General features: G+C 32.9%; 1 protein-coding gene across 1 annotated transcript in view; it reads left to right on the forward strand.

Moving 5' to 3' along the window:
* Positions 1-14,581, forward strand: part of LOC142318277 (meiotic nuclear division protein 1 homolog) — a 29,089-nt gene extending 14,508 nt beyond the window's left edge. The window contains exons 5-6 of the mRNA XM_075354844.1: positions 6,872-7,018; positions 14,382-14,581. Coding sequence (XP_075210959.1) covers positions 6,872-7,018; positions 14,382-14,516 — 282 coding nt within the window. The 3' untranslated portion in view covers positions 14,517-14,581. The remainder of the gene's footprint in view (positions 1-6,871; positions 7,019-14,381) is intronic.
* Positions 14,582-15,667: the final 1,086 nt, after the last annotated feature.

The raw sequence follows: 15,667 nt of genomic DNA on the forward strand, positions 1-15,667 counted from the left end.
TATCTTTTGGGGGGGCTATTTTTAAAAATTTTACAGCTTGTTGTGGTGGCCCACAAGTTCCAATCTTGACCCTCTATTTGTTTAATTTTTATTAATGATATTGCAGAAGCGATCATTTGTGATTATGATTTGTTTGCCAACATGTTAAAATATTATTCTACAATTAGTGTAGATGTTCATTACAAACTACAAGAATGTGTTGACAGAGTGGTCGCTTGAACCAAGAAAAATAAAATTACATTAAATCTCTGTAAAACAGTTGTTGGGACTGTTTCCTGTAAATGAACAATTCTATTTTCAACTATAAGACTCCTCCTATAGCTAGATAGATTTCCATAGCTATAATATCTATCCATGCTTATGTAGGGAAAAGCTATCAAGGACCTTGTTATACTCTTTGAATCAAAACTTCATTTTACGGATCAAGTTCATTTTAAATCTAAGTCAAGGCGGAACCTTGGATTGATCAAATGGTTAGGTCGACACTTTGGTAGTATCAGTAGTTGTTCTTTGCTGTACAAATCCCGTATCCAAAACTATGTTGAATTTTCATCAGTTATTTGTAACCGAGGAAGAGCTTGTAAGTTGATTGAGAGCATCCAGTGGACATTTATTATTTGGATGGAAAAAAGATCCTCCGATCAGCTAGTAAATAGGGATTATGAGGTCTTGTGTAATGAATTAAAATTGTCAATTTTAACAAACATTGGATATTTTATGATGTTGTCTTTTTTCAAAAGATGTTGAAGGGTGAGAGCATCTTTCCAATGGATATTGGCCTAAGAAGCACCTATACATAATGTTAGAAATTATAGTATAAATTTAGAATTGTAGGTGACTGCGCACTTATTGCTAGATGTCTCAGAATAGCTAATGATAATGACTATAAAATGGTTGATCCTTTCTTTGATTCAGCTCTTTTTAAAAGAGGATTACGTAGAACTCTCCTTTATGTAAACTAATTTTCTCCTTACTGAAATTGATAAATTGCTTCACTCGATTTTATTATACAGTGATTTATTTATGACTTCGTAAATTTATTTTAAGATAACTAGTTTCTGAATTTTATTCTGTAACTTGGACAATATACAAATATAACAAACTGTTCTATTGACCTAAAGGTATCCTTTCTCACACTGCATGGTTGCTTTCTGTTCACTGTGGATGGATGAAATAGCAAGAAGGAGAGTTAGGAAGCTGCCAAAAATAAATTTATTATTCTGCTGTTTATTAGTACTCCGTCCACATAAGTTGTTAGTGCTTAGAATATTTAAAATTTTTGGATTGGATAGATCTTGGGAATTTTTAGTACGACGGCTATCCAGAAAGTAACTACGTTTTGAAATAAAAAACCAACCAAATAAAAAAAAGAAATTTTATTATACATTTGAAAGGGACAATCTTAACTACTTTTCTACATAGTCACCATTTAAATTGAGGCACTTATCATAACAATGCACAAGCTTTTCAATTCCTTCTCTGTAGAAACAGATAAAATAGAAATAGGCTTAGATTTTTGGCACCCATCTTGCACAAAACTTGTGATAACCAAGCTTCCTCGATACAATTTCATGCAGTAAACTTCGTCAAATTTGGGGGAAATGAAACGAGAGTTCTGTAATTGTAATGTGGCGATTTTCATGAATTTTATCGTTGATTTTCATCGTCAGTTCATCAATTACAAGGCTAGGCCAACTACTGCGGTCCTCATCATGAACATTGGTGTGACCATTTTTAAACTGATTGCACCACTGCCTCACTTCACCTTCACTTGTTATTCCATCTTCAAATATTTCACAAAGTTGCTGATGAATTTCAATTGGTTTGAGGTGTTTTGCCATTAAAAACCTAATCACTGAACACACCTCACAACTTGTGAGATTTTCTATTGAAACACACATTTCAGTAAATCACAATGAACAATGTAGAAAAATCACAGTCCACACGCTGTGACAGCTTGATGCGTTCTGAGTATAGAAACGTTTTGACGCCAAGATGGCGACTATCCCCATCCATTTCCATGCTAGGCACAAACGTAAGTTACTTTCTGGACCCCTTGTATATAATCTGTGAATGTTTAATTACAAATATTTTTAAACAGTGATTGTGCAAATAAAAGTTACTATCATAATAGGCCTGCTATAATTAAAAAAAATAATTATTATTGAAGGAAGGTCAGAATAATGAGTGATTAATAAAAAAGGTACAAGATACTTTGATTTATACCTTTTTTAATTACTTTCTGTTTTTGCATTTCCAACTTCCTGTATAAATATAAAAATAATTGTCATTCTTTACAGAGTTTTTGATATTCTACAGGCTGCTAGTAATGAGTTTATTTACGTTTTATTATTTTTAGGTAATTTTTTTTATAAATTTCTTTTAAGCATGAGTAATTTCAGCTATACAGCTAAGTTAAAAATGTACGTAGATAAAATTCCTCCTAACACGTATGAAAGTGTGTGAATAAAACCCAAAAAGTAATTGTAATAAAAGCTGTTACTATGCAGTTATTTGTATTCCCAATTTTGTAAAATTCACTTTTAGTCTTTTTCAATAGTTTTCACCCTTTACATATTAATGCTATTAGTACAATCACTTTTAGAATTTTTTCCTTTTTTTGAGCTAATTATTAACAAATTTTTAAATTGATTAGTATTCATTGTACTAAAATAGAGCTAATCTAAAATAAGATTTAAATAATGCAAGTATGCAAGATGTATAGTTATCCTTACTAATATTATAAATGTGAATGTGAGTTTGTTTGTTACACTTTCACGCAGAACTACTCAACCGATCATCATGAAACTTCGTACACATATTCTCAAAGGTATTGCGAAGGACTTAAGAAACTTTTTAGTAAAAAAAAAAAAACAATATTTTTTCGGGAGGGTAAAAAAAATTTAGATTGGTAGGTATGATCGTCCGACAAAAAATTTGACCAAATTCAACGCCATCTGGCGTTCCAGTAAGTAAATGAAATAAATAGAAAATCCAACACTGTAATACTGATGGTGAAGTCACTATTCAACTGAGTATAGTGCTTCTGCTGTTTCGAATCCTTCTATATTTATTGTTATTTTTCTGTCACTTCTAAGCAATACTAAAACTTTTCCAGTTTTTGAGGTTAGGTGCCTGTTTATTGTTTTACTTCTTTTCAGTTTTTACTCTGTTTTTTTTTCTAAAATGCCTCGGAAGCGCAAATCTAACCTGTCCAGGGATTCCTAATGGACCCGGGCGGCAAAAGTTGCTCGAACTCAAGAATCTTCCGCTCACGCAGAACTAAGACGACAACAACAAATGAGGTGACAATGTGCTTTGAGGGCTGGTGAAACAACTTCTCAGAGACAAGAAAGGTTAGATGAGCAAGCTGAACGCCAAGCTACCTTAAGAGCAGCTGAAACGCCAATTCAAACACAAATTCGTTTAGAAAGACAAGCTGAACAGCAAGCAGCTATAAGAGCGAGAGAAACTCCAGAACAATCGCAGGCGAGAAGAATCGTTCATGCAGAAATTCAAATCGCGCGCCATCGAAATTTCATGCTTAACAATTGGTCTGTTAATAATTCTGGATTTCAATATGATCCTTCACTTGAATACCATAAGCATTCTTTAATTGATATTGGCTCAATGAATAGAAAATTTCAGCATTGCGATGCTTTGCAATGGAAAGATGAAACTGCCGGAATGTGCTGTTCCAGTGGTAAAGTTTCGCTTCCTTTACTTGGTGAACCAGAGGAGCCTTTGAAAACTTTATATTTAAGTGTTACAGATGTGTCGAAGCAATTTTTAAGTAAAATCAGAAAGTATAACTCTTGCTTCCAAATGACATCCTTTGGAGTAGATAAAGTGATAAGAATGCCCGGATTATCACCAACTTTTACTGTACAAGGACAGATATATCATCAAATTGGATCACTTTTTCCAGCAGATAATGAACAGCATAAATTTTTGCAGGTGTAATTTATGGGTGATGAAGAAAATTAAGTAAACTGGCATTGTCAGTATATTGAAGGAGTCGAAAGAGATACAGTATTGAAAATTCAACGAATGTTACACAGTCACAGTTTGTTGGTAAATACCTTTAAAAGTTCAATAGAGAACTGGCCTCTGGATAATTACACAGTGGTCTCATTCATGCTGATCGGACTCCATGTGGCGAACATGAGAGGCGTCATAATGTGCCAATGATCAATGAAGTTGCTGTTTTGGTTACTGGGGGCACATGATAATGCACTGAAACGCGTAGCCGATACTCATAAATTTTATGATGCTTTGCAGTAGCCATTAATTTTCAGTAAAGGTGAGCCAGGATATCATTTCAATATTCCAGTCATTAATCCAACAACAAAACAGCCAGTTCCCAATAAAAAAGTTCCCTGCATGGATTTTTATGCGTATCACATGATGCTTCGAGAGCACGACTTCAATCTCCTTTCGCGGTCAAGGCAACTCTTTCATCAATTCTTGGTAGATATGTATATTAAAGTAGAGAGCGAATGCCTTCGTTACATTTCTATAAACCAGACAAAATTACGAGCTGAAAATTACATTCATCTACAAGATGCGAGTAGCACAGATGGTAATATTAGACCTAACGACATAGGCAAGATGGTTATTCTGCCTTCTACTTTTGTGAATAGTCCCCCTTATCTGCATGAATACACTCAAGACGCTTTTGCTTATGTACGAACTTACGGCAGGCCTGACCTCTTTGTAACTTTTACCTGTAATCCTTCGTGGCAGGATGTAACTAAAGAGCTAATGCCCAGGCAAAAAGCCACTGATTGCTCGCGTATTTTGTTTAAAGGTTCACTGTGATTGAAGTCGTGGGTGAAAGCTAATGAGAAAATAAATAGGTAAAAAAATTATAGTCCTCTTAAATGTGGGAGTTCTGTGGACACACATTTATGTACTGTCTTGATTTAATAGCAAAATAAATAGACTGAAAATGTAAAATATTAAACTTATCTTGATCAAATTTCAAGTCAGTTCTTTACCTCATCAATCATTGATGAGGTGTAGAATTGATCCTACTGATCACCCAATTGAGTGGTTGATCACCCACCAGGTGTGTCAGAACCCACTTGGTAATTTTAATCCAGATACACTTAATTGATTACAATTAGAAACGTACAAAGAAATCTAATAAGATTTCTTTGTATGACATGTTTTTGCATACAAAAACCTTATTGGGTGGATACAGACTATGTATAGTTGATATACAAGTAAATAGATTTAAATCAAGGATTTGGTTCAAGGAATGTTTCCTCATTAGTTGTCTCATTTATATTAGTTTCAGCAACACCTCTACTCAAAACCTAACCGTTAACACAATATTTTCAAAAACTGTTGTTTTCTTTTTTAAAACAATGACAAGCATCAACCATCTAACCAATTAACCTCTAAGCACCTGACCTATGTGTGACATCACACTCTCCCCTAGTACTAAAGTATTCCATGAATTTCAAACACTTTCTTCTAAGTGTTACTCAAATTCATTAAATTTGTAAAGTCTATCAGACAAGTCTTTCTTCAAAAATTTATTATCAGCTTAAAAAAACCCCAATTGAGTGCTTTAGCAATACTGCTGGTAATTGACCATACCAAATATAGTTCATTACCAGTTTTTGACTGACACTCAAATAACAGCTCAGAAGTATTAGCAGTTTCAAATGCAAGCCTAGCCTACCCACCTTTCAATTCAATACTTATATCACTCAAACAATATTTCACGTCACTTGATGAAATTATTTTAAACATCAAAAAAAGTTATGGATTAGTTTGCCAATGTAGATCACACTCTCTTTTTCTGTTTAGCCTCTGGAACCACTGTAAGGTGTTGCGTAAGAGGATGAATGAGGATGGTATATTTGAACACAAATGAATTGTAGTCTTGTACAGTCTCAGGTCTACACATTCCTGAGATGTGTGATTAATTGAAAGTTAACCACCAAAGAACATCAATATCTATGATCTAGTATTCAAATCTGTTTAAAGGTTAACTGTCTTTACTTGGATTTGAATCTTAGAATTCTCGACTTTAAAATCAACTGATTTGCGATGATGAGTTCACCACTAGACCAACCCGGTCGGTATGTAGTTCAGACTGACAGCATGATACAGTATATGTATATGTATATGCAAGCAATACATGACCAGGTAGCTCAAGCAATTAACATTAACGGTATGCACATTAACATAAATTGAATGGGTTGGTTTTGGTTTTACAATCTCTGCAGGCCTATTAACTTGCGATAGTAAAATGGTAACCAGTAATACTACATTTATTTCTTTTAATATGAATTTCACTATGTATTTATTTTGATGTAATCCGCATGTACTAGGTAACCTTAATTTTCTGTCTTACAAAAAATGAGGGCACAAAATTTGGAATGATTTTAAGAATAATAGACCACTTCTTTAACTATATTTTTATATAATTTTTATTAACTTTTATAATACAATCTACATCTCATAAAATATGGTAAAATTATTATTCTACATCTAAATTATACAAAATAAAATGTTTACGTGTTTGTAGCATTAAATCATAATTTTGTTCCTTTTCTGATTTGAATCTAAAATTCAAGTATAAAATAAATTTCCAGCATTATTTTATTAAACAGATTTTTATTTATAAAGTACTAATTTCTCTTCAGTCATGTATTCATTAGGAAAAGTTGCAGAGTTACTTTTTTTCACTAAACTCTAGTAAATTTTATCCCTCAGGATGATATAAAATGATACTAAATTAAACTGATTGTTTCCAAATTTATTTTTAATTAAAGGAAAGAAATACATAACCACTTAACTTCTAGATCAATCCAGTCAAAATTTAAAACTGTTCAAACAATTTTATTTCTTACAGATTGGTCGTGAAGATACTACACAAAGAGTTAATGTATTAGAAAATTTAAAAAAACTTGAAAATGAAGAAAAGATTTTAAAACAAGAGGTCCAAAAGTATGAAGCCAATGACCCAGAAGTTTTAGAAAAAATGAAGGAAGAAATAAAGGTTTGTTGGCTATTAGCTGTACTGGTTTCTTTTTTTACACTATTAATTTTATTTGAAAGAGTTACATAAAGAAAAACTCTGCTATAATATAACACTTTTTCTTGGGTATCTAAATGTTTAAATTCGTGTTAACACATCTATATAAAATTCAAAATTTATTTATTACATGATATCTATTCTATTGTATTGATTATCTGTATTAATAAATTAAACACATATGAGTAAATAGAAAAAAAGCTGAACTCATCATTGTGTGGTAATATATTTTGGTTCTTAGAGCATATTTAGTCTTGGTTTTTAATTACAACTTCAATTATTATCAAGTAAAATATTTAATATGAAAATATTGTGTAATTTCATGTATGTTTTGTAAATATTGTAATTTTTATACCCAGGTCTGCACACTGGGTCCAAAACTCAGCAGAACTGATTCAGTCTGTTTATAGAGATGTATCATGTTGTTACATTTGAGTACCTGAATAAATTGATTTTTTTTTTTTGAAGGAAAGAAAAATTTGAATTTGATCTACACTTTCTTCCTTTCCCTTATTTTTTCATATCAGATATTATAATAATTTTAATATTTTCTTTTACATAAATTACAATTAAGAATCAAAACCAAAGATTGTCTAAAAACTGAAAGATGTCTCTCCAGTGGTGAGTTCTATTTTATTACTTTGCTCAAGTAATTCTTTATTATTATTAATAATAAAAATTAAATATTAAAGCCCCTTCTTTTAATACACAATACTGATCAAAGTCATTCATTATATAGTAATTAATACGAGCCATATTCATAAAGTAAGGGCTGTCAGCTTATATTTAAGTATTAGCAGGTCTGAACACAGTTTCACGCATGCAGGGCCATCTATCGGCAATTTACGAAGCCACTGCAATTGTTTTGATTCAGTAGTCATTAGCCTGCCAGTGAATGCAGATCGCAATGTCAGCGACAGTTGTTTCTTCCGCCAGTTGTGAAATGCACGCTGTAATTCGATTTTTGTGTGCAAAAGAATTTTCAGCTGCTGAAATTCATCAGGAGTTGTACCTAGTATATGGACCTACAGTAATGAGTGAAGGAAAGGTTAGACAATGGTGTCGAGACTTTAAAAATGGCCGCACAAATGTGCATGACGAAGAGGAAGTGGCAGGCCCAATATTCAGACCGATGAAATCGTTGAACAAGTGTACTGAAAACTGCGATGTGATTGGTGACTGACAATTAGTGCTCTGGCTGATGAATTTCCACATGTTGGACATGTGGAGACAATCTACACAATTTTCACAGAAAAGCTCGGATATCACAAGTTGTGTGCAAGGTGGGTACTGAAAATGTTCACCGACCAACACAAAGAACAAAGAACGTGCAGTAGACAAGCGTTTTTTGAACATAATCGACAAGATGGAGATGATTTTCCCACATTGTTACGGGCAACGAGATGTGGATATCCTGCACCAACACAGAATTGAAACAACAGTCAATGCGGTAGTGCCATTCAAGTTCCCCAAAACTGAAATAGTTTAAGCAGTCTCTGTACTCAAGCTGAAAAATTTTGACTACTGTTTTTGGGGATGAAAAAGGGATTATTTTTGTTGCTTTCATGGAACGTGGTTCAACAATTACAGGTCACGTGTACTGTGAAATGCTCACCAAACTGAGACGTGCGATCCAACATTGACGATGTGGGAAACTGTCGTCCAGCATAATCTTCCTTCATGACAATTCGCATTCATGCACCACTAACTTAATCAAGAAGAAGATTCAAGATCTTCGTTGGAAACTTTTTGACCACTCTTCATATAGTCCGACCTTGCACCTAGCGACTACTTCCTCTTCTTGCAATTGAAAAAGTGGCTTGGTGAACAACGGTTAAACGACGAGGAGCTAAAGACTGCCGTTGTCAACTGGTTCACTTCTCAGATGGCAAACTTCTATGCAGAGGGGTTAAAGAAACTGGTACAGCGTTATGAAAAGTGCTTAGAACTGAATGATGATTATGTGGAAAAGTGAAGTAGACATGTAGTAAACTAAAACTGTAAGTAAAAACCTTTTCTCATGAGTTAATTTTTTTAATGACCAAACGGCCCTTACTGTATGAATATGCTTGTATGTTGCTTGTTTGTTGTACTTATTTGATCTACTCATTAACATAGTTTGAAATAAAGAGGTTCTATTTGAACATGTTAAAGGTTTGTGTGAAGGATTATATGTTTGGACTAAGTTGGTGGATATTTAGTGAAATATTGTTGAGATTTTTTTTACTACTTTAATTAGAAATTATTAGTGCTAAAGTTATTCCATAAGTTGTTATTGCAAATAATGATTTTAGTTATTTTACCTGATTATGTATGTAGTGTAAGTTAGTAATGTTACTTCTATGAAAGAATATATGTCTCGGATACTTTCAAGCCACAGAGGAAACATGGTAAAACACACATGCATGTGTGACCAAACAATCAAACTGGTTTCTACAGTGTGCATTTATTACCCTTTTTAGCTGCTAGAAAATTTCATCAGCAACAGTGTATAAAATCAAAAACATGCCACATTAATGATGCTATGTGGTAGTATGGAAAAGAATAATTGAAGATCTATCTTTTGGTTTGATTGAGTAAAATGATGTTGCTGGACATGCCATCATCAGAATCAACCAAAATAAATAAATCATTTAATTATTTTGATATTAATTCAAACAAGAAAATTAACAGCAAAGATTAACTGGAAAAACTAGAAAATTTAGATTAACTTAAATCTAGAAAAATTTATTTCTAATTTACAACCTTATATTGATAAGTCCTTCATAGTATTGGTAATGAATAGCAGATTTAGATATCGTGGCCATACTTGCACCCCTGGACCTCCAGAGATGGCTGTACAAGCATGGGAAAATAGGGGACAAGTCGATCCAGTTTTGGTCACAAGTGCTTCAAAGCATATCTGTGTGCATGGACATTGAGACCCTCTGTGGAATGTGACTTTTTGGGGAGGAGGACACTTCAGAACACATCATGTTCATGTGTAATTGGTTCCTGCTACATAGGAAAACATGCTGGAGGGAATTGACTTGCTTTCTCCAGATAACGTCATAGAGAATATGCTGCAGACTAAAGGGATGTAGCAGCACATAATATCCACATTGTTGGTCAAGAAATTGAGAGATACTCCCTGGAGGCTTTATTCATATTAAAGCAAATCTCGCTCCAAGGTGGAGGTAACAAAAAAAAATTCTTGGACATCAACCAGTAGTATTCAGTCTAAAAGCTTTCCAGGTTTCTAGCTCTGCTATATAAACTTAAGTTATTTAGGTGAAATTGATCAAACTAAAAGAAAACACCTGGTTGTAATGAAAAGTGCTTAAAATTACCAAGTATTAAACTTCAAGGACTAGTAGGTCTACTAATAAGGGAAAATCTTAATCCAGCACAAACCATTGCCAATGTATAGTGTGCAGAGAAGAGCTTAAGCAGTAAAGCTTTCTAAAAATGTTCATGGTCTAACTGAGAGAGCTTTTAGACTAAAAGTGTCAGAGCAATATGATGATCTCTGAGAAAAAACATAAGGTAGAAAAGTTGCAAAGAACATTTAACAATGTAGAACTTTACAAAAATTTAACATTTCTGGAAGAATGGTAATTATATGATTGATTTTTTGCTAAGTTAGTTCAGTGAATTGTGTGACAGCCACAATAATATTAAAACCAACTGCTACTAAATAAATTAAGTACTACCAGAAAACATGAAAAATAATTTATAGAATTTCTTTTTTTTTATTGGAACTAATGTCAAAAAATAATTGTTTTGATATTTTACTGACTGCAAAGAATGTATTGAAAAAAGTGAGATATTTATTTAGTTTAATTTCAATTTTTGTAGGCTACATTTCTCAAAAATGTTTTAAGTATAATTCTTGTATATATGATAATTAATTTATATATCTATAATTTTTTTATTCTTAGTGGTTTTTGGACATTACTTTTTAATTGTACTTCAGTATAAAATATGCCTGATACTAATTTCCATTTTCATTGAACACAGATTAATTAGCCAAAGTTTTTAGAGATCAATTCGATATTGGTCATAATCAAAAGCCACTTTGCTTCTCATGAACACTTAATGCATCTACAAGTGATAAACAGCAGTTTGCTGCTTAAATTATTCTTAAAGTTACACAAAACAGATTAATAAGTGTTTAGCTTGATGAAGAAATCACAACACAAGCAAAACACTTTATTGATTTTTTTCTGTTACCTCATTCTACATTAATGCTAAGAACATTTTTTTTAATTATCAAAACCAAGCACCTTTGCTAAGTCTGGTCTTTCTTTATTCTCAAATCTCCAGCGTCTTTTAATTTCTATCAAGTGTTTTTATAAGTATGGGTGGGAAGGAAATCCCTTTACACTAGTATGAAATTATTAGGATAGCTGCAACCTATTCTGCGGATTTAAAACGTCTGTGTGGGTTACACAATGTTCAAAGCACAGCTATATTGCCTTCATCCACAACAGCATATCAGGGCATTTCAAATGCAGACTGAACAGTATTGGAGCTGCTCGTTGTCGATGTATCTGCTTTTTCGAATCTCTTCTTTTACAAACTCCCACATTGCATTGTCAGGTGTGGTGAGGTCAGGGCTTCTTGCTAGCCAAGGCAATGTAGGCGGTAACTCTTCTGGCCCACGTCCAATCCAGAAATTCGCAAAAATCTTACTGAGGCGTCTGCGAATGTTCAAAGCAAAATGCGCTGGAGCACCATCTTCCTGAAATGTAATGATGTCAGCGTTCTCTTTTACCAGTAATTCTGGAAGCAAGACTGATCGACGACCACTCATCAGTCAGTCTCAGATAACTGAGTTGATTAACTACACCATCGAAAAAAAATAAGAACCAAGTAGATGTTCTGCTGTCAACCCAACCAAAATCATAACATGAAGCAGATAATGTTAAGATTGTCTTTTGCTCAGAAAAAAAATTTTGATTACATTTTGATTACGGTACCTTTGATAAATCTCACACCAGTCTGAGAATATGACGTTCTTTGTATCATTTGCTCTCTGAAAGCATTCAAGCAATAACTAACATGCACAAACACATCACTCCAGGTTATTGTCCCTTAAATTATTAATTGTTGCTTGACAATTAACTTTCAAGTCCTTCCACATATGATCTTGCATTTTCAATCTTGAAATGCCTAACTCTGCAGAACATTTGCATGTTGATTTTATCAGTGATCATTGAATCGACAGGAGCACACGTCTCAGCTCGAGTGCTTGGCCCCCCATTGTGTGGCGCATCAAGAACATTTCCTGTTGCAAAAGCCTTGTCTCCCATGTCAACAATGTTTGCCGTAATGGTGACAATTTATCAAAACATACAAAGAACTCATTCATAATGTTCTCACAATGTTTTACTCCTGTGTGGATGTTCGTGGACCCACATACAAGCTAACAAACTCTCTTCATTGGTGAACTCACTCACATCCGCTGTCGTTCCACACTCGACTACGACTAAGGTCATCCAACCACAAATGAACACATCAGACAATCCCCACCCTTTCCAGCAACAGTGAGAATTGGCAGTAATAGAGCCTGATTAAGAAGGATTTATATAGTGTAAAGGGACTTCCTTCCACTCCGTACTCTAATTTTCCCCTGTCTACTATCAATTTTATACCCTCTACTTTTTCTAAGATCAGTAAATAACCAAACAATATATATGTTTAATTTTTCAAATTGTTAGGATTCCTTCATAATTAATTAATCTTCTGCAAGAATGTGTATTATAGTAAAGTTTAAAACATATTCAAGTGACATCATTCAAACTGATTGAATTTATTTAATTGAAGTGAAAAGTATTAAAAATTAAAAATCGAGTCGTGTTTAGTTTACGTGAAGGTGAGTCTCTGTTTTCGCTGTATTGGGTCAGCGACACTTGGTCAAAATGTTTAAGGAGAAGGAACTCTGTTTTTTCTGTCGAAAAGAGAGTCATTATGCCAAAGATTTTTTGACTAAGAAGGAAGGGGGCATGTCCATGTATCCTAATTGTGTACAAGTGTATGCAGGACATTCTATGTCGTATTTTGTTTTATTGTTTAGGTTTATGTATATGTATATGTTTATTTTGTTTATGTTTTGTTTGACGTTTGACAGTTTCATATTTCAGTTTTGTTATTTTAGTGTTTTCATGTTTGTCTTTTTTGTTTTGTTAGTTTTAGTGTTTCTTTGTGCTATTGTTCTTTGAGGTTTGTTTTAATTTTCTTTTTGAGATTGTTTAATGGTTATTTTTGGGTATATGTTTGTGTTTGAGTCTTTTGAGATTTATTACTTTTGGTGGTTATTTTTGGTTTTATTTATAGTTATTGTTTATGTCCAGGTGTAAGTATACTTTTATTTTTGTGTTTTTGGTCTATATTCAATAGGTGTTGCATGTTGAGCTCACCTTTTATCCTTTTCGGGAAGGTCTAGGACTAAATCAGCTCAATTGATATGGTCTTGCTTAAGACTATTGGAAGTTAGGTTTAATTAGGTTAGTGGTATTACACCAATCCATCAGGTTGGTCTAGTGGTGAACGCGTTTTCCCAAATCAGCTGATTTATAGCGGTATGTAAGTCGAGAGTTCCAGCGTTCAAGTCCTAGTAAGAACAGTTACTTTTATCAGGATTTGAATACTAGATCATGGATACCGGTGTTCTTTGGTGGTTGGGTTTCAATTAACCACACATCTCAGGGTTGGTTGAACTGAGGCTATACAAGACTACACTTCATTTATACTCATTCTTTCTGTAAAGTAATACCTAAACGGTAATTCCCAGAGGCTAAACAGAAAAGAAAGAGAGTGGTAGTATACTGATGGGAATGTCATTCGTGGCATATTCACATCGGTGGCATCCTGACTGGCAATTGAGACTGGAAAATGTCTGTTGTTGAAGTATTGAAGATGACCTCCGGTAAAGCTCTTTATGGCTAAGTATGGGGAGGGATGACCGTACTGCCATGGTGGGTATCTTCCCCTTCAGGGTCAGTCGTTAAAGTGGTCCTTAGGTTCAAGCCAAACCATCAGTAGAGCAAATGGTGTACAGAAACTATTCTTAATTGTAACCAGTAGTTGAACAAAATGAATCTGTTATAAAAAAAATTTACGATTCAAGTAAAACCTTTACGTGGTAACGCAATTTCAATAGCTTATTTGAAATCAGCACCTAAATTTCAGTGTGAAAAGTTGTGTAACATGTTAGATATAGATTTTGTGTTGATTAGTGTAATTTAACAGAAAGATCGTGGTGAACTATCTATCAGTACCTTTGTACGTAAAAAAGATCATCAATAATAAGAAGCATCAGTAATTTCTTCTTTTTTTTTTACAGGAAGCAAAAATTGCTATTAACAGATGGACTGAAAACATATTTGTTGTAAAAGGCTGGTGTAAGAATAAATTTTGTATAGAAGAAAGTGTTTTAAATAAACAGTTTGGAATTTCTGAAGAATTGGATTATGTTTGAAAATAAAAACTAAACTGTAGTGAATATCACACAAAAAAAGCTATATATATATATATATATATATATATATATATATATATATATATATGTATGTATGTATGTATGTATGTGTGTGTGTGTATATATATATATGTGTGTGTGTGTGTGTGTATGTGTATGTGCATGTGTGTATTTATATAAAATTGTAATTATTCTTACAAAGTAGAAAACCTCCTACTTTAACGTTTATATAAATATATAAAACATGCACTATACAGGTATAGCTGAGCAGCTATAGCAAGGCGTTTGTGGAGGAGAGTAGATGTACATATGTAAGTAGACAGAAAAGTGCCTTGCTAGAATGGCTCTGCTATAAATTTGATATTGTTAATATTCAAATGTATTTATTTTAGTGAAAAAAAATAAAAATGTTATTAAAAAATATACCTTAATTAAGATATGTTTCTGAAAAATAAATTAATATCCAATAAATGCGTAATTGGTATAATTTTTCCATTATTATTTTCACTTTGTTAAACGGTAATAAACACATAAAACTTTTAACGGAACTTGTAGAGAATTTAATTTGGAATAAAATTGTTTAAGATAAGTTGAATAAAACAAAGAAAATTTTTAAAAATTGAATTTTATTTAGAAACAGTACACTAGACCAAAGTGCATTGTACGTACCAGTTTAAAATAAATGTTCAAAAATGAGGCCACCATTTTCAACAAATTTCTGATAAACTATGCTGAATCCCTGGTATCCATGTACAATTAATTAATTTTATATGATACTACAATTAATATGCTGTGTATTAAGGTAAAATCAGTTTTGTTATCAAGTATACAATCAGAAATGTGTATACCTCATTTTTCCTGCTCTGTTTTATTCATGTATGTTATTTTATTTAACTCCATGTTTGTGTTTGAGGTCAAATATTCAGTTTCTAGGTCATTTGGAAAGTTCTCAGCCTGACAATGAAAAACAAGATTTTCCAGAATTTTTATTTTTCAATGTAGTCAATTTGCAATTTGAAACATACACCAATAAGTTTCCAACTTTGTAAATCTCAGTATAATGCGATTTGTTCAACTCTGCAAAGTAACAGTTGTTTCAGCTTGGCCTCATCGTTTGGATCCTGTTTTGACTGAACATAGTGGTTTTAGAG

Source organism: Lycorma delicatula, chromosome 1, assembly GCF_047948215.1.
Source record: "Lycorma delicatula isolate Av1 chromosome 1, ASM4794821v1, whole genome shotgun sequence".
Classification (NCBI taxonomy): domain Eukaryota; kingdom Metazoa; phylum Arthropoda; class Insecta; order Hemiptera; family Fulgoridae; genus Lycorma; species Lycorma delicatula.